This window comes from Buteo buteo, chromosome 16, assembly GCF_964188355.1.
Source record: "Buteo buteo chromosome 16, bButBut1.hap1.1, whole genome shotgun sequence".
Lineage (NCBI taxonomy): Eukaryota > Metazoa > Chordata > Aves > Accipitriformes > Accipitridae > Buteo > Buteo buteo.
The window spans coordinates 18,226,398-18,246,705 of record NC_134186.1 but is presented as its reverse complement, the minus strand read 5'-3'; the positions used below and the strand labels follow the sequence as shown (position 1 = coordinate 18,246,705).

The 20,308-nt window shown below is 42.6% G+C and overlaps 1 protein-coding gene across 2 annotated transcripts in view; it reads left to right on the top strand.

Annotated features, from left to right (window-relative positions):
- Positions 1 to 20,308, top strand: part of DENND2B (DENN domain containing 2B) — a 182,297-nt gene that overhangs the window by 136,199 nt on the left and 25,790 nt on the right. For both annotated transcript variants that reach the window (XM_075048035.1, XM_075048036.1), the window contains 5 exons: positions 1,766 to 1,950; positions 2,587 to 2,696; positions 4,896 to 4,965; positions 14,505 to 14,582; positions 18,538 to 18,678. In XM_075048035.1, the coding sequence (XP_074904136.1) occupies positions 1,766 to 1,950; positions 2,587 to 2,696; positions 4,896 to 4,965; positions 14,505 to 14,582; positions 18,538 to 18,678 (584 nt within the window). The remainder of the gene's footprint in view (positions 1 to 1,765; positions 1,951 to 2,586; positions 2,697 to 4,895; positions 4,966 to 14,504; positions 14,583 to 18,537; positions 18,679 to 20,308) is intronic.

Below are 20,308 nucleotides of genomic sequence, written 5' to 3'. Positions count from 1 at the left end.
TTACTAAAAACCTATCATGTTGTTAGTAAGCGAGGGGAAAAAAACCCAAGAGTGCAGAGCTGTGGTTATAAGATAAGGGGCAAGCATTTGTGTCTACGTGCTGCAGATGTCACCTGCTTACTGTTCATGCAGGAAAACTTGATGGAAAAAATTGTCTTAGGGGAAAAGATTTGTTCCAGATAGGTGGTGATAAGACCACCCAAAACAGGCTGTATGCAACATTGCACAGTCATGTGTGGAAAAAGACTCATTGCTCCTTTGTAGACAGGTACCAACGCAAAAGCACTTTCAGTTCTGTTTCTCTTTGTGTCGAACAATGTGGGGGTTGCTTTTTCTCATAGCCCATGAAAGAAGACAGAAAGGGCCTGGCCTCTCTCTTGCTATTGGGAGGATATTCTGATTTCACTGGAAACTGGGAAGATTTTTCCCCACTGTTGTGGAACGGAGGATCTTCATTCTGATGGCTCCCTAACTTTCTGCTCCTCTATGACCTTATATTTACACTGGTGCTCTCAGGACATCCTGAGCCTAAGATCCAGTTGTCCTGTGTAGCATGATAGGATTCACTGGGTTCCCATCTGTGGGGGTGGGCTCTTTGGTTTCTCCTCTTGCAAATATGAAGCACTGGCCAGCAGTGTGGGGCTATCTCAACACAGGGCAAGGCAGGTTATTTCGTGGGATTTAGCTTCCCTAGTTGTGTGGTGACACCACGCCCCAAGTGCTTTATCAAAATAATTTTTAATTTTTCTGTTGTTGAACCAGTTGTATGATGGCTGGTCATCAAGGGGTTTCCCTTTCTTTCTGTCAATTTATTACCACTGTGATAAAGTGCTTGTGACATCTTAATTCCCTACCACAAGGGACAGTCTGTCTTTTGCAAACTGTGGGCAGTGTCAGTGAATATAGCCTTAAGGGATTGACACGTGCTGCTAATAATTCATTTGCCATTGCACAGAGATGCTGGTGTGAAGAGGTGGGAAAGAGCATGCAGGAAGCTGATTTTACTTAGCTGTTTTCACTTATTGGTCTACTAGAACTGGTAATGATGTTGCTGACTAGTTCGCCATAGACATCTAGCGACAAGTCACTGAATCAAGGCGTATCTTTGAATCAGGACTGGATGTGGCCATGAAGCTAAGATTGCCCCTCAATCCAATTGGCACAAGCAAAGCAATCCCACAGGAGGCAATCTGCACCTCTCCTTTCCTTCTCCCTTCCCTGGCGATCATCCCATGGCTTGTAGGGACTATGCCTGTGCTGTAGAGAAGGAGAAAATACACCTTACCGACGGTTCTTAGCATAAAGCTGTGCTATGTAGGCACAGGTCACAGAACTGTTTTTTGCCAATGTAAACCAGGTCCAAGTCAGGCCTGAGATGTGTCACCCTGGAGACCCTAGAGCATCTGCACACCCACATAAAGGCTTACGATCTAGTCTTATGTGTGAAGAAAAAGCAGACCTTTGGCAGAGTAGCACTTATGAACTGCAAATTATTTCAGTGACTTAGTGTTGCATCACAAGTCCTTGGAAAGAGTTTTGATTTATGGGTGCAATTAGTGAGGGAGACTACAGTATGAAGGTTTGCTTTTGAAAGGAGAACATGCTTGGAATAATACGCTGGCAAATTGAAACTCCTTTGTGAATGGCTGTGGTTTATGTGTACACATTACGGTCCCAGGTAATGATCTGTCTCTTTCTTTTTGTTCTTTTGGGTTTTTGTTGTTTTTTTTTTTTTTGTTTTGTTCTGTTTTTTTTTTAATGTTAGCTCATACCCAGCGTCTAGTACACATCCAGTCCATGCTGAAGAGGGCACCAAGTTATCGAACCCTGGAACTGGAGCTGATTGAATGGCAGGAACGGGAGTTATTTGAGTATTTTGTGGTAGTGTCACTGAAAAAGAAGCCCTCTAAAAACACTTACCTCCCAGAAGTGACCTATCAGTTTCCCAAGGTAAAAGAAAAATTCTTATGTACAGTTCATTCTAAGATCAATAAAGTGAATAAGTGGGAAAATTGATAGAAATCTATTTTTTAAATGGAGTTAATCATTCAGCTTTCATAATTGTTCCAAAGTGATTTGTTACAAAGTGAAGGGCACAGAGAAGGTGACTGAAAGCTTTCCCTGTTTACAGATTTATCTTTTCCAGTGCTGGAAATTTTGGCCTGATCGTAGGTGCTTTGAAGACTGTGTTTAAATTCAGTTTCTAAATATTTCATTTTTAACTCATTTTGGCTATATTAGGATTTGTTCCAAAACTCACTGAAGTCAATGGAAAAACTTTTGCTGATCTATGGCATTTCTCTTGTGCTCTTGCAGCAGAAAGGAATTTGAGTTAGGACTGTGTTTTAAGTGGCCATTGTGCAACAAGGGAGTTTCAGACAATTAAAAAAAACCAGCAGTGATTATTTCTATTGTAGTAGCATCAATAAGCCTGTCCTTGGGTCATGCCTCACTCTGCAAAGCACAAATAAAGAACAAGCTGATGAGCCCTTGCTCTTCAGAACTCATTAGTAACCCCCCTCCTGAGAGGTGCTGTGAAGCTGGCACTAACAGTAACTGACTGAACCTCATTTTTCTCCCCTGCAGCTAGAAAGACCAACCAAGCAAATGCGTGAAGCAGAGGAGCGTCTCAAGGCTATCCCTCAGTTCTGCTTTCCTGATGCCAAGGACTGGCTCCCTGTCTCTGAATACAACAGGTAAACCCTCTGGTGCCCCTCTGCTGCACAATGCTGATGGAGTGCATCTGGAGCAGCCACAGACTTGCTGATGCCCAATTAAGGAAGTAGCAGTTTGAGTCTTGGCCACTTTGGGCTCAAGCAGCTGTATTTAATTTTTTTGTTTAAGTTCTGTATTATTTTTCTTCCCTGTTCTGCCTGCCTCACAGGCCTGTGTGGTTGAGGGGAAGAGGTTTGAAGGTTCCTCTCAGTGCTAAACCTGAAAGCATAAATGGAAGTATTTAAAATAAATTTTAAAAAGGACAGGGCCCTGCCCTAGTCATTTACCCCAGAAGGCTTGTCTAACATTGCAGGAGTCCTCTTCATTTGGCTCAAAGCAATGTTGTTCTGAGAACTTTTTTGGAGCCGAGCTCTGTGCCAGCAGAGGAGCCCTATTTTCCTTCTCTCAGAGATGAATGACTACAGGAGAAGGGCAAGGGAAGGGAGAGCCAAGCTTGCATTTTCTTTTTCATTCAAAAGAAACCTCAAAAAATATATCTTTTTTTTCCCCTGCATTGATGTGTCAGAACCTCTTGATCTGAAGGTGTAGAAGTAGTAGAATAGACAGAAGGGATAGAATCATAGAATGGTTTGGGTTGGAAGGGACTTCCAAAGGTCATCTAGTCCAAGCCCTCTGCAATGAGCAGGGACATTTTTTACTAGATCAGGTTGCTCAGAGCCCCGTCCGACCTGACCTGGAATGTTTCCAGGGATGGAGCACCTACAGCCTTTCTGGGCAGCCTGTTCCAGTGTTTCACCACCTTCATCATAAAACGTTTCTTCCTCATATCTAGTCTGAATCTACCCTCTTTCAGTTTAAACCCATTACCCCCTGTCCTATCACTACAGGGCCTACTGAAAAGTCTGTCCCCATCTTTCTTAGAAGCCCCTTTAAGTATTGAAAGGTCACAATAAGGTCTCCCCAGAGCCTTCTCTTCTCCAGGCTGAACAACCCCAACTCTCTCAGCCAGTCCTCATAGGTGTTCCAGCCCTCTGATCTTTTTTGTGGCCCTCCTCTGGACTTGCTCCCACAGGTTCATGTCTGTCTTTTGCTGAGGACTCCAGAGCTGGATGCAATACTCCAGGTGGGGTCTCCCCATATTCCTCTGGGATGTGAGATGGCTTTTTAAGATGCATGGTCTGAGATGCATGTAAATGAAGTAAGACCTGTTCAGAGTGTGTCTAGAGGGACTTTCAACGATGACAAGGAACTAGCATTCACCTGCAGGAATTACTGTAGCCAAGAATATGTATAGAAATTTTTATTGGCTTACGTATGGCATATGCAACATAAACATGTTATATTCTGTGTTGCTTGGTTGTATTATTCACTGTGTGGAAGCACCTAGATAGTGAGTTATTGAAAACACTGAAGGAGAAGCAGACAACTATGTGGGCAACAGTGGTATGAGAATCACACAGCCCTGCCCACACAGCATTTTACCTCTTCTGCTGCCGCTCGCCTAGACAGACCTTTCATAAGCTCATGTTTGTGAAACAAGATATCCCTCCCATATACAGCTATAATTATATAAACCCTGGCATTCCAGCACAAAGAAAAAGTGTTTTATATAATGCCATTTAAAACTTGCAAAGCGGTCAGCAATGTTTCTCTGTCCAGGCACAAATTCACAGACCCATCCCTTTACCTGTGCTGTAATCATAGACTTAAACTGTTGGTTTACTTCTCTGTCACAAACGGTACTTGTTCTAGACAGGGATATAAAATGAGCTGGATGTTGGAAATCTGTGTTGTTTCTGGATTAGAAAATAATTTCTCTACTCTTAGGGAATATCTCAGGTTCTCCCTTTAAGAACAAAGCACAGTCCAAAGACAGGATCAAACTAAAAGGTGAGGGAGATACAGCATTTGAATACTGCCCTCAAAATCTGATTCATGTGTACCTTCTGCAATACAAAGGGACTGCCATGTCACTGAAATTCGGCACCCATCTCTTCTTTAATAAGATAGCTAGGTTGTCCACAACTGTGCAGGTATTTTTGTTCTAGTGTTTATGGAATTTGCCCACATAGTATGTCCAGATGATGAGCAGAGGGAGAGAAGACCTTCCAGTAGGTAGAATCTCTCACTGGATAAGGCAGTATCCCTTTCTAAATGATCTACCTCGTAGCTATGCTGTAGTTCTGATAGTAAGATCTGGGCAATTTATTTTCTTCTAGTGAGACCTTCTCTTTTATGCTGACTGGGGAAGATGGGAGCCGGCGGTTTGGTTATTGCAGGAGGCTGTTGGTAAGTACATCACCTTCACCTCAAAATGCAGAATTCTGTTAAACAATATCTCAAAACTATAGTCTGAATTTTGAGGGTGTCTTTCATGGTTTTAAAAGAAAGCCGAGTTACTCTGAAATTTTGGAAATGTAAGGAGCTCAAGTAAAATAAGAATTTTTAATGGCTGTCTCAATCAAATAGATCACAAGTCTTGTAGGAAATTCATAAGAATGTGGAAAGTTTCTTCTGTGAGCACTTTTAAATTCTTTGATTCACATGCTTTCAAGCAGAATCAGAAATACTACAGCATTTCAAACAAAGGCAAATGTGGTCTTTTTAAACATTTGTGAGTAGCATTTTTCTCTTGGACAGCTACTTACATCTCCAAAGTATTCTGCCAGCACTGCCTAATCAGTCTGCAGCAGCTCCGTGATGTAGGTAAATGAGCCACCCTGTCAAGTAGGAGGGCAACAATGGTGGAGAGCACACCACCATCATCATTTGCTCAGGACCATGCAATAAGCTGATGGCACTGCTGGGAAGTCTAGGTTCTCAGGCTCCTTTTCAGTCCTCGTGATCAGGGGTGGTCAACTGATGGTGCAGGGACCTGACAGCCTACCAAACAGTTTTGTCTCATCACCTGGAAAATCGCTGGTCACCTGATAAATTGAGATCTTGGCAGTGTGTGTGTGTGTGTGTGTGTGTGTGTGTCGGGGGGTGGGGAGCAGGGGGGAGGAAACTGCACAAAGGCTTCTGAAGTGTATTAAGGCAGGTGAAGCACAGTGCAAACAGGGATTTTGCTGTCCATCCTGCAGACCTGACTGGATGGCAGCAAAGCATAAAGCAGTTGGTTGCTCCTGCACTAGCTTGTGACTAGGTGGGGAGCCGTGGCTCCTGTGCTGTTCACATGACAGTTGTCTACACTTGGTTGGAGAGTTTATATGGATATTGGATGCTGCAGGAGCCTTCTGCATACTCTCTGTTCAAAATGAATATCTGCAGCAGCATTGCAAACTTGTAGATACGTACCCCCTATCTAAGAGAAAGGGACACTGACACTTTCTCCTTCCTTCCCTCTGGCATGATTTCCCATCTTTCCAAGCAGGGAGAACCTGCCTTCTGTAGCTTTCAGTGGCTTCCAGTAAGCAGACAGAGCAACTCAATGCCATTAGAACAGCACACTCCGTCCTGCATGCTGCCTGTACCTGACCCTGCTCTTACCCGGCTCTTTTTCTATGGCAAAGCTCCTTGTCGTGCAGACAGCAGATGCTCTGCCTGGGATGTATTGCTGTGTGTGGTTCCTCTATTTGTAAGAAATTTCGTTTAAACTAACATAACAGAAAACTTGTTTATCAATTCTGTGGGCGGTATTTGCCATAGGTAGCATCACAGAGACTTGCTTACTCTGTATAACACAGTGTGTAAGTGTGGGCCACAACAAGGTTTATATGTGGAAAGGAAATGTCAATGAAGGCTTGTGTTGCAGTAAATGTAGGGCTGGTCAGGGGGTGATTCAGAGATAAACAAGCGGAGCACCTAGGAGGTATCCTTTCTGGTGTAAACAACCATAATAAGATGTAGGGCAGCAGTAAAATTCAATTACTTTTTTATGTGTTGTCATTTAAAAGGATAATAATATATTTGGAAAAAAATAACAAGACCTCAGAAAATGTTGGCTAGAATTAAATTATGGAATGTTTTCACTCTACCAGGTAAAGGTCATTTAAGATTTTTATGTTTCTGGGAATGTTAGCAAATTTGGAATCATGCACAGAGCTTACATTTGTGAAATGCAAAACAGGTGATCCTGGACCAGGCTGAGACTGAAATTATCAGCCACAATAAAAAAGATCTATGTGCAGGAATGTCGAATTAATTTGTCAATGAAGAATTTACATAGGCTTTTTTTACTCACTTAAGGTTCAGTGAAATCCACCTTACATTAAAGGCAGCATAAAAATAGAACACTGACTTTCAGCTGGTGCAGAAGATAGGTTAGCATAGTAGGAAATACCAGGAACAGAATTAAATCAATACTATACACTTTTATATAAATGGTCTTTTGATACAGCATTGGAGATTGTTTTTATCCTCCATTGACTATGGCAAAAATCAGTCAACCAGATAGCAAAAAATAATTTAAAAAAGGGGAAAGTACTGTCGTGCTAAATCTATCTAATAATTACAAAGCCAGTTATAAAGCTGATCTGCTGCTGCCCTGGGAGATCACAATTCAGGATGTTTCATCTGGTTCCAAAACCTCACATGCAGAAGCTGACATGTCTCATTTCACTGGTACAGCTTACCCAGCAGAGGAAAGTGGAGTGATACCAACATAGCTTGTCCTTTTCTGGGGCAAATTCTGCTGTGCCTTCTGAGAGCAAAACTGGTACGGTCTGGGGCTTAGAAAGAAAGAGGATTTTGGAAGCTGCAGAGAAACATCTCGGCATTTATCTGCCTGGGGAAATGGCAAAAGTAGCAGAGATCTAGTGTTATTTGAATCCTTCAACCTCTTTCTGTCCTGCTGGGAGAAACGGTGGAATTGGGGTTGTTACCTGCAGTTCCTTCTCTATAGGGTTCAGCTGTGCTCACAAAGTGTAACAATTTCTTGTCCCCTGCAAATGTCCGTGCATGGGTGGAACAGCCTGACTGATGTGTACCTCAGTGTGGTATTTCTATTTACAGGCATGTGCATAATTTCTTATTTTATATATGCAAATACAGAGTTTGTACAGGCAACAAGGAGCACGTAAATTCTGCAGGCACTGTTTACATGCCAGGGGCTTGGGGTCTAAAGCAGATTTTTATATTTGAGTGTCCAATTTCCTGAGCAGTTTCTGAAAGCTTCAATTAGGGTGGCTCTGATGTCCAGCAGTGCACAGTATCTCCTCTGATTAGTCCCATTCCCAACCTACAAGTTCAGTCAAATGTAGCAACCATAACTTGGGACCTACATGCAGGTTTTGGCAAACATTACATAAGAGAAGGGTGGGGCCATACTGTGTGATATAGAACCATAAGAAAACCCTAAAATCATTATAAACTGCTCTGCTTCAAGACAAGCCAACTGCTGAGAGGCTAATTCCTTAGAAAAGATTCCCCAGCTGTCCTGGCAAGGGATGCTCTTGTAATACCCAGTGAGAGGTGTCTCACGCCTTCTAGAGCGTTTGGCAGACCTCGGCAGCGGGCTCCGGGGCTGGATGGGCCAACCAGCCTGATCCTGTGAGGATGACTGGCTGTCTCTTCTGCAGAGGCTGGTGTTCCGATTCATTTGTTTATGAAACAATTACTTTTTGTCAGCCTTGTTCTCCTTTGCCATGTTGTGATATGAACAAACTGCTTCACTTTTTCTTTTCTGCCTTCAGATTGTTCCAGGCCCTTTTTTGGGTGTGTGTGTGCTAAAACCCTGCCAAAACTACCTCACGGGATACAGTGACAATTACGTTCTGTTTGTACTGCAAATCCTGTACAGTATCCCTTTTAAATGTATTTATATTGTATTGTTTCATTTTGGAACAGGATTAGAATGGAATGTAACCTATTGTACCACAGCAAACAATCTGCACTTCCCTAGATAGCATGAAGTTTTCCAGTTACATCTTGATACCTCCAAGGCAATCGTGTAACAGCTTTCCTAGTGACTTGATGTGAGAAGTATGCATCTTCATATAAAAGGAAATGGGTCAATATATAGTAGAGATATTAACTCTCACTACTATGACATTTTACTGCAAATGAGACATTTTTATTTAATAACAGATTAACTTTCTTTTCCATGCTAATTAATCCATCAACTTGCTAGGCTCTTTTCTAGAGCTGTTCTGGGGCTGTAGCTCTGTGATATGCACATGTCAGCAGCAAAGATGATTTGAGAAGTTCCTGCTGACGGCTTAGCCTCACCTGACTGGTCATGTCCCTCTCCATTACAATGCCCCTGGTGCTATGGGGCAGCAACCTGGGTAGTGGCAGAAGGGAGAGCAGGAGCACAGGAACAGTGGGAGCACACGGTGGGGAAGGAACAGGGGTGAAGCTGCTGTAACATGAATCTGAGTGTACCTTATAAAATACAGATTTTTATCTTGGTTTAGTGTAAAACTTCATTTTACTAATTGCCTTGATTTAATATGTTAAAAAATTGCTTTCTAAAGGGTGTGACTGAAATCTTAGCTCTTCTTTATCTGTCCAAGTCCATAGTCTTGTGCCCAGTAAGAGCACAGTGTATATACAAGGATCACAGTGGTGAAAGCAGGGACCTTCTCAGTGAGTTTCTGCTGACAGAGCTTCAGCTGCAAGACCCGCCAGTACGTGAAAATCTGCAAAACTTTCCTTACTGGGAGGCCATGAATGGTCTCTGCAGCCCAGAAAAAGGGTGTAGACAGCCAGAGAGACACCAGGCCTGTATCCTTTGGGAGATGCTTGGATCCAGTGCAGCTCCTCGGCAGCCTGGGTTGTCAGTGGCCTTCTGGCTGGGATCCACAGCCATGCCAGCCCCTGTCCCCAGGGATAGTCATGGCACGTAAGCTGCTGTTTTATGGGATCTTCACAAGCATCTTGGGCTTTACTGCCATGGGTGTTGCTGCAGATGCTGACGGGTGCTACTTCTAGCTAGTGGTGCAATACTGGAGTATAACATACTGCATCCTCAAAACAATGAAAGTCCTGCAGTTTGTTGCCATAGCTGGCAGCTGGTTCATGGGAATGGTAGGAGACATAGGGCAGACATCTGAGAAGACCCAGTTCACAGAGCAGAAAGCCTGACAATGTCAGGATTTCTTGGCTGGTAACTTTGTACTGGCAGAAATAAAATGAAAACTTACAGGGTCTGTTTCACCCTATCCTACCTCTTTCTTCCCTCTCACTTAAGAAATGGTCCTCCAGCACTTTTCTAGGCTAAGATGAGCCAGCCCCAGGAGTCAGTGGAGGAGTGGATGCCTGAGCATGAAGTGTGTACATTAAAACATGAAAAGCAGTCGTTGGGCGGGACTAGTTCATCCTGCATTTGCTGGGGCAGGAGAAGGGAATTTGTTACACTGTGAAAGCAACTTTTGTGGCATGCAGACTAATGTTTATGGAACTGAAAAAAGCTCACTGGAAAATCTTTTCTTCTTGCCTTCTTCCCTCCATCTTGCCCTCCCCCAAGCACCTTCAATAGCCCAGTACACACTGGGTGCCCTGGAATTGAAAGTTCATGTTTCACATATAACAAGAAGACTTTAAGACAAGCTTTTGGATTTAAAACACCAACAGTTTTCTCATGGTCTGAATTTGGATTGGCCCTAACAAGGAATCAAGAGCTGCCTCAGAAGCTGGCTTGTGACTGATGTATTCATTTTAGACTCCCAACATTGGAAGTGTTCTGATTCCTGGCACCATTAAGGAACATCTCTGTTTCTGGATATGTTGGCTTGCTGGTGAGGCTAGGGCTTGTGTGGCCATGAGGATGTGATTGCATTAGGCTTAAGAGAGTGGTGATCTGATCTGATCTGACACAATAACCTGATTTCTGCAAACCTACTTTTCAGTCTCTGTATTTGTAGGTTTGTCATTGTTTAAATTAAGCCAGCAACAGAATTGCAGACTTCCCAAGAAGGAGCCTTGCTGGGTTTTCAGTATGTCTCTCTCTTTCTGAAACTGCCAAGCCTTATCTAGTATATGCAGAAAAATGTTCATGGGAGGCATCTCCTCTATCTTCTTGATGTCATCCATTCAAGCTATGCACCCCATCAGCTTGTGTGTGGCTCTAATATAACTGAGCAGGAGAAATGTGCTGGGAGGTTATTCAGGAATACCCTGTTTAAGCTTTGGATTGAATCTGTATCTTTCACTGTTCCAAGATCAAGACAGTCCTAGACCCAGGTAGGATTAAAATAGTGTTCTTTTCACTTTCCTGCAGAAGGGAATAAACATTACACAATATATGTGTCAAAATGGCATTTGCATTGTCATTTAAATACTTTTACATACTATCTCTGTTATATGATCATTTCTTTAATGACAGCTAATTGCAATTGAAGCATCTACAGTTCTGGTCTCAAAGGGAGCCCAGGGTGTTAGAGGCTTATGCATAGCTAATGTATGTGCTTTGCAAAGGCTGCTTCCTTCAGACAACTCAGCTGCTGCTGTGCGTTTGTGATGGTCCTTTTTTCACCTGGCCTTGGCGCAGCCCTTACTGCTTCCTCCGGTTTTCCTAATAATGCTTTCTGGGAATTATTTAGAAGATCTCAGGCAAGATGTCCTGTTTCATTGTGGGGAGAAAGGAACACACCCCTTCTGGAGTCTTCAGGTTGATGCTAGTCTGTTTCTTGCTGCACTCCTGCTTCTTTCAGACGGAAGGTAGGACTATGGTGCACATTTCTCTTTCTTGCTGTTTAGTAGGTGTGTTTTTGCTGCCTTTCCTCTCCACACAGTGTATCTTCAGGTAGATGGGTGAGGCTGGGAGGAGAAGTGCAGGAGGAAAAATGTTTTGTTTGGTCCTCACTACTTTGATTCCTCTGATGTCAACATGCTGGGACTAGCATTCCCCAGGTATTTCTGGGGCTGCGAAACTGGGAGTTTTCCTGACACTCCACAGCCTCCCCGGTATCTTAAGAAGCCCAAACCACTGAGTTATGTGTCTGAATGGCTGGCGAGTATGCACACTGCAGGGACAGCCTGCCTTGTTTTGAAAGCAGGCGCGTGCAGTGTGTGAGACTCTCAGTGCTATGCCAGTCTGGGAGGAGATATCAGAAGGCTCCCCTACATTTCAAGCACATGGGCAGGGAGGTGTGATTTGAAAGAGAAAAGTGGCAGGCTTATTTTTTGGAGCAAAAGCCTCCTGTTTCTCCTGCCAAAGCAGGTTTTGGAGTGGGCTTTACTCAGTAAACTTCAGATTAAACTCACTATAAAAAAAGACTGTCCCGAGCCACTTGCAGACCAGCCCTGATGCAGATCTCAGGTCCTCCATCTCGTAGCCAAGTTCTTGTCAGTTTGTGTTCATCCTCTTGGGAAACTGTCTCGTTATCAACAAAACTCATTAGCATTTTCATTCGTGATACTGGGCTAAGGCTGAAAATATCCTGGGCTCCATGAAAACAAATCAAAACCAAAACATCATCCCCTCCATCCCTCTTCTGGGAAGAGTGCAGTGGATCAAGGCAGAGTCACTCAGATGCCTCTCAGCTGTGCTCCTTTACCATACAGCTTCCCTGCACTGGACCTATTCCTTGTGTGGAAGTGTGAGACTTGAAGGACATGACTTGGACATGACTCGGACATGACTCCAAGGCTTTGTAACTACCTTGTAGACCACAGCCTGCAACTTGGAAGCACTATCTTCTGGGAAGAGAGTAGGTTAAACCAGTACTGTTGGCCAGACCCAGTGCCCAAGTCTCCCCTAGTGAAGAGAGAGGAGTCCAGGCAGAGAAGGGAGGAGTGTCATGTCCCATATGATGGTTTTTCTGGGAAAGAAGCAAACTGAAGCACAATGAGCAGGGGTTTTAGATCCATCTTTGAGGTGTAAACTAATGGCCGAGAGGGGAGGTTATGTGACAAATTGCCAGTGTTAAAAATTTGAGACATCCTGCCCCTCAGAATGGCTCTGCCTGAGGCTTTTGCTTGCTGCCTCTTACAGATGATATGTATCCATCTGGGAGCCTGTGCTGTTTGCAGGAAAAAGTCTCTGAAATAACAGAAAAGGACGTTCTATATGATGAGTGCAAGGAGGGAAGAAACCCAGCTCTCAGAGACGTGTAGCCTTCAAGATGTTTGAAAGCAATGATATTTCATAAAGGAGAATCTTTGAGTAAGCGCTAAGCAGTTATTGTTTCTGGTCTTATAGATGACCCAGGAATGTGATGTTTTTACTGGCACTCAGTGAGACAGCTCTTGATTGGGAGCTATCCAAGACTCCTGGCATGGCTTCGGCATTCCTGCAGATTTGACACAATGATTTTAACCAAAATCCCACATGCTTGATATAATCACTCAGTGCCTTTAGAAAGGGTTTTATACCTAATATGGACAAAAAAGGGCTCTGCTTTTTCAGAGATGTGACGTGTAGTGAGCAGGTTTGGATCCAGAAATAGACTCATCTGTATTCACTTAGCTTTGGTATTTTTTTGTGGTCTTTATTATAACAGGCAGGCACCTGCTGACTGTCCAAGTCTAGATTGCAATATTCAGATTTAAAAAGCACAGCTACTCCTCAGTTTCTCTTGATTGACATCTGTGACATGTAAATGTGAAACACACCGTGGGGAAGTTAATCACTGTATTAGCAAAGTCTAATGATGAGACAAACATAGAAATACACTGGCCTTCTATGTGGATAGAGAGGAGATGACCAGCCACTTTGGCTAAACGTACAAGTGGGCAGAAGCTGATGGAAACAGTGACTGAGCTCCTTTATCACAGGGTCGTTATTAATGGGGACGATTCTGTCACTGCTGCATATCGATAATGTACAGCTGCGCAAAGAGGCTAAGTGATGCCAAGTGGTTCTTTTACAGCCACTTCTCACTCCATGCAGCACAAGCACAGCTGACTCCACGAGATGGAAGGAAGCAGGCAGCCTTGCCTGTTGTCTCAGATCCCACTTTCAGCTTTTTGCTGCTGGGGTACTGGGGTTTGCTACCGTATCTACAGCCGTTTTGTGCCGGGATGGATGTAGCTCCTGAACAAGGCAGCGCCACGACTTCCTTGCATTGTATCTTGGGACTACGTGTGACTGCATCTGAAGTTAACAAGCTGCCTTGCTCAGCATTGGTCTAATTCTACTTCTTTTCCAGTAAATAACCTGAATCTAGCCAGTGATTGTACCCTTCTTTCACACACAGTGCTGACGGGCCTTTCCATGCAGTGGTATAGGGAGGGTTGCAAAGTCCAGTATGCTGAGGGAATGCATGTCAGTTATGCCATTTTAAACCATTTGCTTCTCTAGGAAATATCTTCAATAGGATGGTTGTAGAGGACAGTCTTTATAGGTTTTGGGTTTGTTTTTTTTTGGGGGGGGTGCATCATTGATTCATACTTGCCACTGTTTAAGTTATTTAGGAGTTTCATGTTTCTCACGCATTAATCTGAGCAATTTAATAATTTAGCTCATGCAGCTTGCCTTTGTTTAGGTCTATGAGCTTGCTTTCTGTAAGTTGAGCTCTCTTTGAACATCATGGAGGGAGTGGGGAACTAAAGCTGTCATAACCTCCCTTAGCATTGTAGTTCTCATCTTCCAGCACATGGTCCCAGGGTGGCCCCACTCCTTGTGCTGCAGCAGGAGCAGAGGACAATGATAGCACAGGCATGAGTTACAGTTGTAGTTAAATGTGCTTTTATGGCTGCAAGCTGGAGAAATATTAGAATACAGCTCCAATGTGCTGTGATTTCCAAAGTGGATAAGCACTATTTATGCTTTTTAGTTTACTGTCTTATGGAAGAAATATGATGCTTTCCCAAGAGTAGCTATTTTGATGGAGAAACGGATAGTGAAAGATGTCACATGATGGCCAACTGTGTGATCAGAGAAGTATATTTCCTTATGACTCCAAATTAATATGTAATTTCAATCTCCTTTTTACTGTTATCAGCCAAGTGGAAAAGGCCCACGCCTACCTGAAGTTTATTGTGTCATCAGCCGGCTGGGGTGCTTTGACTTATTTTCCAAGGTAAGAAGATTTTTTTTTTTTTCAATATTGCTTTTTAATTTGATTGTTTACTGAGACACATCCGCAGTGATGAACCAGACGAGAAGAATTTCTTCCTTTGATGGGAGACAACTGTATTTTACAGTTGCTGTTTTGGATATTCCATCCCTATTACTGGGTTCATCAAAGAATGTCTTATTACTTCTGTGACTGAGGCAGAACTTGATTCAAAAAACATCTGGGTGTCTGTATGATCTGGCTGACTGAAGTTTTTTCCATTGTTTTCTAAAGCCGTTCTGTGCTGAGCTGTAATTCTTGGCATCCACAGTTTGAATGATGGGCCAGTACCACTTTTACTCCAATACCCTGTGGAATGATGAGGTTAAGAAAAAAGATTATTTGATAAGTGAATTCTATATGCTTAATTCTATTAACATGGTTTTTTTATCCTAGTAGGGTAGGAAAGCATGGATAATCTTTTAATTGGCCTCCACATTAATGAATTCAAAGCTGCAATGTATGCTAATGTGGTTTATCTAGGTAATACAATTCTTGACACAAGAGTTTCAAGACAATAAGCAGGGCATTGCAGCTAAACTGAGGGATTGAATAGCCATAGAAACAGTTAACTGCCAGTCAGCTCCAGAGCCACAAGCATTCTTCTTTTGTAAGACAAAAAATTATTAAAATTAACTATTAATAACATTTCTGATTGATTAACATCTGAAATATCTCTCTAGCTGCCAGTTTAGGGCCTCCTAGTCCTCTGAAAGTGTGCCCTGAAAAATCCAGTGAGCACCTCAGAGTATCATGTAGGATTTGCTGGTGATCTGTGGAGAACACTAATGTCAAATGGCTGCCTTTCCCTTTTCCAATTTTGATACAGTATTCATAGAAATGTTGTTTTAATTTGCCAGAGTTTTTCACTTCAGATATGGGAAATCTCACAGAACTTGCACAGATTTTTCTTGTTCATTTGTACAGGAATAAAGTTGAAAAGAACATGTAAATCATTGAAGTTAATAAAAATCATAGCATTTATATTGTTCATATGATCTAATAATCATACAGAATGTTATCTTCAAAGCAGGTTTCCAGCTTTTGTAGATAAAACTTTGTTTAACACAAATCTTGTGTGAAGAAATACAATTGGGTTGCAATAGTTAATTGCAATTCTGCTTCTGACGTCTTTCATAAAGGTCTGAAATCAAGGGTTTATAACAGTGTCTCTTAGACATAATATGTATCTAAATACAGATATCTGTGAGAGAAATGGAATGCATTGTTCTGGGAGGATAACACAGCTCACCAAACTTGTGGCATGGAGAGATGTCCTGAGGGTCTTTGTTTGCTTTTATGCTTTTATCTGATTTTCAAAGGAAACCTTGGGAGAGGGGGAAAAAAAAGCAAAACATTAAAAAAAAAAGTAAGTATCCTCCTTACAACCAAGTATCACTGCAGCTGAGCTACAAAGTCAGACAAGGAAGGTCATTGCAGCAAAACTGCAAATAATCTTTTTTCTCAGTTCAATCTGTAACTTGAAAAAAAAGTGTCTGATCATCTAGCCAAAGTGAACCCAAGGCTGATGGGTGAATGTAATTTCCCTGGCTTCAGCACGGGCTGTTCCCAGGCATTGTGGCAGGCAGGTCATGGCCACATGGGCCTCAAATTCTTGGTCTGTGCAGGAAGGCAGGCTCCCACTCAATTGCATATTGGGCCCTGAATGGGGCTGTAACACACCTGTGCTCTTTTTCAACTACTGGGCTCATGGAGGGGCTGGACCGCAAAAGGACCCCATCTGCACTGGACCCTGGCCACAGCAGTACTGTCCTACAGAGGGCTGGTCACCTCCTGAGGGTACCGGCGCCAGGGTGGGAGCGGGGTGTTTGACAGCACCCGGGGTTGACTCCAGCCCTGGGCTGGATTTAGCACAGCTCTTTAGCACACACTCCAAGCACCGCATTTGGAAAAGGTTTGGATGAAACAGCTGTTAAATGAAGGAGGAAGAGTTTGAACCTTAGAATCCTTGTTGGTTTTGAAGACAGATGTGGTGTGGATGGAGACAAAAGTTCTTGAAAAGTGAGACGGTCTCTTTTTCCAGCCTAGTAAGAGGAACCTGGGTTGTCCTAATCGATAAATCCAGTGAAAGAGAGGAAAATGATCATGATGGTGCACTTTGCCAAAATAGTCAAAACAAGGAACAGTTGTCTTTACAGAAAAATGTGAGTGATGAAAGACCACAAGATATTAAACCTTGGATATTGTTTATCAGAAAAGTAAAAGGAGTCCTCTGTTTTAAAATGTTTATCATCCTGTTTCTGATAGCCTGCATTATTTTCATCTTATTCAAAGCCTTTTATGCTCACAGTTCTAATACCTACTGCTGAGGCAGACTTGAGAACCACAGATGTCTTTACTGCCAGCCAGTTCATTTGGTCATGGTTTCAACAGATGTTTTTGACTATTTTATCTCCTGAGATCTCTGTTCAACTTTTATTCGGTTTAAATGCTCCTTTTAATTTGTGTTGTGAAGGTTGTTGGGACAGGGATATGCCACACACATGGCCCCCAACTCCAGCAACATAAAGCATTGAATAGTGACTGCAGAAAAGGAGATACGTGTTGGGCACGTTACAACTGCGTGCTGGCAGTGTGCAGGAGCACTTAGGGACCCGGGGCATAGCCTTGGTTCATTACTACTTCCCATTTGGGCAGCTGGTTTTGTTTGGTGAGGATAGTTGTTGTGCTGCAAATTACATCAAGGATGAAATTAGTGTCTTCATTTATGGTTATCTGCCACTTCCATGGACTGGAATGCAAACTATGTATATAGTATCAGCTTTGCTTTAGTTAGGTCTTTACTATGTTGCAAGGAGGAAGGGGGAACTATGCACCAGTGAATGCCTCTGTTGGCATTTGGTGTCACTAGCTATCATTTTAAGTCACCAGCTTGTGCTTAAGTATCTTTTAATGTTCTGTTTCAGTGAAAAGCATTTCCAAGAGAAACAAGGGAAAATGCCTGGCTCAGACCCACTAACTCTTGTATGGCTTTTTGCTCTTGAGTGGTGGTTAAAAGATCACTATTTCAGGTCAAACCACTAATTGCTTTGAAGGTTGCTTTCTCATCTTCTTTAGGTTTATCATCTATATGGTCTGTCTAATGTGGGAAAACTTAGCTGTGATCTAATTTATGTTGGCCCATGTGACCAAAGAGAGAAGAAAATAATAGTCCTCTCTATCTGTAAGAAGTTCCATCTGCTTATTTCAAAACTAGATTGCCTGCTCTGCATCATGTCAAACAGAAAATGACCTTAATGCAGGCACCCAGTGTAAACAGCTGGGCATGCTTCACGAGGCTGCTCGCGGCTGGCTCCAGCTCAGCACAGACTGTGATGTGACTGCTGCCGCCACGGCCAGGACTCCTCCAGGAGCTCTTTCCTGGTGGACCTCTGCTGGTATCATAGTGTGGCAGGGTTGCTTTTCTTGCTGGGCTGGCTTTTTCCTGCCCTCTCAGTTGAAATGGAAGAGATGCCCAAGGTAAAAGAAAGTGTTTCTCCTTAATACAAACTTCAAGATGTACCACTGAGATGTGATGCTGACCTGGCCTGTGATTGTGGGATTTGTCTTGATCCTTCTCTCCTTCAGCTCACCCTGTTGTTCAGGCAAAATCCCAACAATATAGATCCCTTTTGCCATGCTGACTCTTCTTTCTCCTTTCCAGATTTATTATTTCTTAGTTGTCTCTGTGTTAATTGCATGCACAAACAAGCTCCATTTTGTAACTGGAAAACTTACTTTTAGAGTATGAACAAATCCCATGGGTTTAACAGTAGTGAAGAAACGTATGGCAGAGGAGAATTAAACTTAGATCTGCCACCATATGTTTAGGCACATGTGGGTCCAAAGATGCTTCAAAAGTGTATGTGGTGCTGACATGTTCTGTCTCTTTCTCTCTTATGTCTTACTAATGGATCAGATCCTGGATGAGGTTGAAAGGAGAAGGGGAATATCTGCTGCCTTGGTTTATCCATTTATGAGGAGTCTGATGGAATCTCCTTTTCCTGCACCTGGAAAGACAATCAAAGTCAAAACCTTTCTGCCTGGAGCTGGAAACGAGGTAAAAAGCAACTACAAACATTAAAAGGCAAAGCATCCCCCCTCACCACTCCAATATCAAACAGCAAAAGAAAAACAAGAGGAGACATATGGATACTGCAAGGCATGTGAGGTGGCACACCCTCAAAATGAGCAGTGCAGGAGCTGCACCAATGTTGATATGCTAATGCTAGTTCCCACTGATGATTATAAACCAATTTATTGTTATGTATTTGTTATTTTATGTTTATTAATAAGCTGTGTTTGAAAAAAACCAAACACAAACAACACAAATGTCCTAGTATGCCTGGCCTAGTGTAGTTAACAGACTACAGTGTTGCTGAGCCTTATCACAGTGATAACAAGCAAGTGTTAAGTTTCCCATGCTGACTGTACTTGAACAGTTCAGCAGCTGGTTGTTATTGCAAACTTCATTCCTGCTGGTCCTGGTCTTGGTAGGAGGAGTGACCAGCAGTATTTAAATGGCTCTTTTTGGCAATAAATACCCTTTAACTGGCCCTCAAAGAAATGGTCTATGTTTGGAAAAGCATGTCATATAAAAGTTTTTGTGCATATGTGCACACACATATAATAGATTTCATTTCCTTTTATTACTGACTCAAGTAGCTGGAAGCCTAGCATTATACAACATACACCTTCCTAGAAAATGGCAATATTGGTGCCTTGCTTAAAAAGTTTTTTTGTAACTTGAGGCTTGCTAGCCACTCGCTGTGTCAAATTCTGCTCTCTGTATGTCCTTATGTAGGTTTACAGTAGCTCCACTCAAATGGGCAAGCATATAGAGGAAATGCATTACTGCAGATTGGAATAGCATTTGGCCCAGTTAGTGAAAGCAGGAAAAAAATTCTCCTCTAGGGTTATTTTACTCTCCTTAGGGTTAGTTTTACAGTGCTAATACTATTTTTACATTAAATTGTATTTTCTCTGAGTGTAATACCACTGACTTCAGTGGAGTGGGCCTGTAATGTCACTTGGTATGAAACGTAAAGAGTTCCTTGTCTAAGTGACTTGCAAGGCATGTTTAAATCACAAGTGTTTTCTTCTGGAGAAGCAAAGGAAAACTGGTGTAACAGTGGTAAGATCTGTTAATGCTTTTTTGATGCGAATATATCTGGGAACCATGGATCTGCAACTTCTCTATCCTCTGCCCAAGCTTCTGAACTCTCCCAGAGAAAAACATTGAGGCAATTCCAAACAAACAAACAACTCTCTTCTGGCTGAGCTTTGCTCTCTGTTATGCTAGTACAAACTTGTTATTTAAATGGAATGCACTGGCTTAATTAGGAACAGAATCTTGTCCTTCCATTGTGGCTCCTCTGGCCTAAACAAAGATGATGATTAATTGGGAAGTAGACAGTATATTTCTTTGTGATGAGTAGACTGAAGCAGAAGGCTTTGCCAGGCAACAGAAAACATCCATGGCATTTGTAAAAGCTGCTGTAACTTGCATTGCATCCTACCCCGCAGCAAGATTTTAGTGTTGGAAGTTTTGCAGTAAAACCAGCTCCTCGTGATTTGGCACATAAACATGATCTGAGCTTGCAATCCCAATGCTAAGGAATGGAAGTGGACACCTTTACTGAATATGAGAAAGGGGTAGGCAGGCAGCATTTCCCGAGGAGGTATTCATG